Source organism: Sinocyclocheilus rhinocerous, unplaced genomic scaffold, assembly GCF_001515625.1.
Source record: "Sinocyclocheilus rhinocerous isolate Xijiao unplaced genomic scaffold, SAMN03320098_v1.1 scaffold215, whole genome shotgun sequence".
In the NCBI taxonomy this organism is placed as follows: Eukaryota; Metazoa; Chordata; class Actinopteri; order Cypriniformes; family Cyprinidae; genus Sinocyclocheilus; species Sinocyclocheilus rhinocerous.
Genome location: NW_015660885.1, coordinates 637,047 through 640,193, shown reverse-complemented (window position 1 = coordinate 640,193; position 3,147 = coordinate 637,047). Strand labels below are relative to the sequence as shown.

Genomic DNA, 3,147 nt, shown 5'->3' with positions numbered 1-3,147 from the left:
TGTGTGTGTGTGTGTGTGTGTGTGTGTGTGTCTGTGTGTGTGTGTGTGTCTGTCAGTGTGTGTGTCTGTGTCTCTGGGTGTGTGTGTGTGTTACCTGAGGCGTCTGCGCGGGGCGATCTGCTGGTCCAGGTCTCTCTGCTCTCTCTCTTCTCGTGTCATTCCCTTGTAGTTGGACGATAAACCGAAGATGGGCCGCGACCACTCGTCTGCACACACACAAAACACACACATCATCGCAGGAACACACACTCAGACGGACACAGATCTACTGCAGTCAGAGTGTGTTCGTACTGATGAGTTTGAGTGCGAGGTCTTTGTTCGGTCGAGACTCTTTCGGGTGTTTGTAGAGGTACATGACGGCTCGGCCGATTCCACTGAGCTTCAGTGTCTCCTGACTCACGCTGGGCAGCTGAGAACAAACACACACGTCTCATTACTACCTTCAGTATATATAGAAATTTTTTTTTCTGTTAATATAGTACAAGTTCACTAAACAGATTAGAGACAGGAGAATTGCAGAAAAATACTGTACCCTCTCTAAGCCCATCCCAAAAAAACAAACATCCAAAAATGTGATTAAAATAAATATAAATAAATGAAAGAATGTATATTATATATTTATGTGTGTGTGTGTGTGTGTGTGTGTGTGCGTTTTTGTGACAAATGAGGACATACATTTGTATAATGACAAAGGTATAACATGGGTATTAAGAAAAGACAACCCGAAGGCCCTCCGAGAGGCGGGGGGGAAGATGGGCCTACTTTGACGGATCATACGGTAATGAACGGAACAGATAATGGCAATGAGAAGTTCCTCCGGAAATGCACATGTGGGTGGCAGAAGGTGACTTCGCTCAGAGGCCTGCGGATCCATCAAGGGAGGATGAAGTGTGGGAGGACGCCCAACCAGCACAACCACACTGTTTCGGCAGGTCAGACGGAAGGGACCCAAAGCCTAGTAGCAAACCATAGCGCAGCAGAACCCGACAGTGCTGAGAGGGCAACCTCAGCATATGAAGGAGAAGAGATGGAGGCAACCCTCGAGAGCGAGATGCACACTGTCACCTCAGAAGTCACACAACCAGGAATCCAACGCAAGCATCCAGAAAGGCGCATCAAGATCAAGTGGCCAAAGGCGAATATTCAAGAGGATTGGTGCAGGCTCAACGAATACCTTAGTGGAGTGCTGCAGCATTCTTTGCGAGGAACGGTTGAGCGCAAGCGAACCTTGATGGGAAACATCATATATGAGGAGTGCAGAGAGAGGTTTGGAGAGTGTACGACCAAACAAACCATAGCCCCAAGACAAAAAGGACTGAGGGAGAGACACATCGAGTTGCTCATATCAGACAGGCGTCACCTGAGAAAGAGGTGGAGGAAAGCAGCCCCAGAGGAAAAAGAAGGCCTCAAGCTGTAATGGGATGACCTTAAGCAGAGGCTGGCCAAGCTACGCCGGGCAGAGCGGATCAGGAGGCAGAGGAAACGGAAGGAGAAGGAAAGGAAGAACTTCTTCAAAGACACTTTCAAGTACGCCCGTCAGCTGCTGGATGAGAAGCGGAGCGGCAAGCTGGCCATCACTAAAGAGGATCTGGAACTTTATATCAAGAGAAAAGTAAAAAAGAAAAAATATTCCCCAACGCAATACACAATCATAGAATGTAATAATAAATAAAAAAAACACTTAAAAAAAATAATAAAAAATAATATATATATATATAAGAATATACATTTTTAAAAATTACCAACTTTACCTACCAACCTAACTCAGTCACAGACAGAATGTAATAAGTTATAAAAACATTTAAATAAAAGAAATAAATAAATAATAATAAATTGCAAAAAAAAAAAATTAATAAGTAAAATAAATAAATATATCCCCTAACTCAATCCACAATAACAGAATGCAATCATAAAAATACATTTAAAAAAATGTGTAAATAAAAATGAATAATAACAATATAAATAATGATTAGGATTGCTTTAACTAGTTGCGTTTAAAGAGACACTGCAGACTCACTTCCTGCAGGATCTTGAGGAGTTCCTCTCGTATCTTGAGCGCTGGCAGACTCTTATCCGGGAGAGGACTGATCCATTCCTTTATGGCCGTCATCACACCGCTGTCTATGAACGTGTCCTTCAGATCCTGCCTGCACACACACACACACACATTTCAATGACTCTACATTCATTAGCTTTTGTCCTGAAGGTACAGCTCAGTAAACACACACAGGAAGAGGAAACACTCACTTCTTTAGATGTATCACCACCGTGGGCAGCAGCATGAGCTTCTTCAGAGCCGGTTTCTTCTTGCTGTTCAGACTCCGGTCCTCCTGAAAAGCACAAAGACAGAGCAGAGACTGAATCCTAGGCATGTGCGGACTCAGAAAAACTACCCTTCGAAAGCTTGGGGTCGGTAAGAATTCGAAATGTTTTTGAAAGAAGTGTCTTATATAGGGCCCGATGAAATCTCTTTGATTTTTTTTTTTTATGTTTACATTTTTCTGGATTTTCTAAAGGTTAAACTTTAACCAGAAAGCATGTCTAATTAACTGAAATCACAAAACTTATACAATTTAAGAACAATTTAATAAAAGTTTAGTTTTTAGGGTCCTATAATATTTGTTTAGTTTTTTCACAAATTCCGCTTTATTTTCTTTTTTTTTGTTTGTTTAATATTCACAGACACTAGTCCATATCACAGCTGGTTAACTGTACAGCCCTACTTTTGATCTATTCATTCAAAATTGGTAATTCTATCCACATTTTCTGCATTGCGGAAATCATACTTCTGCTCGCCAAGGCTGCATTTATTTGATCAAAAACACAGTAAAAACAGTAAAAATTTTGAAATATTATTACAATTTAAAATAGCTTTTTTCTATGTGAATGTCTGTTAAAATGTAATTTATTGCTGTGATCAAAGCTGTATTTTCAGCATCATTACTCCAGTCTTCAGTGTCACATGATCTTCAGAAATCATTCTAATATTCTGATTTGCTGCTCAAGAAACATTTCTGATTATTATCAATGTTGAAAACATTGTTCATGTTTGTGGAAACTGTGATACATTTTATTTTTCGTGATTCATAGATGAATAGAAAGCTCAAGAGAACAGCATTTATTTGAAATAGACATTTTGTGTAACAT

At 40.2% G+C, this 3,147-nt stretch overlaps 1 protein-coding gene across 1 annotated transcript in view; it reads right to left on the bottom strand.

The window, feature by feature from the left end:
* LOC107725752 (interacts with SUPT6H, CTD assembly factor 1) overlaps positions 1–3,147 on the bottom strand; it is a 16,447-nt gene that overhangs the window by 5,433 nt on the left and 7,867 nt on the right. Inside the window, exons 6-9 of the mRNA XM_016535138.1 lie at positions 2,248–2,330; positions 2,018–2,147; positions 292–409; positions 95–206 (exon numbers count right to left, since the gene is read on the bottom strand). Of these exons, the coding sequence (XP_016390624.1) occupies positions 95–206; positions 292–409; positions 2,018–2,147; positions 2,248–2,330 (443 nt within the window). The remainder of the gene's footprint in view (positions 1–94; positions 207–291; positions 410–2,017; positions 2,148–2,247; positions 2,331–3,147) is intronic.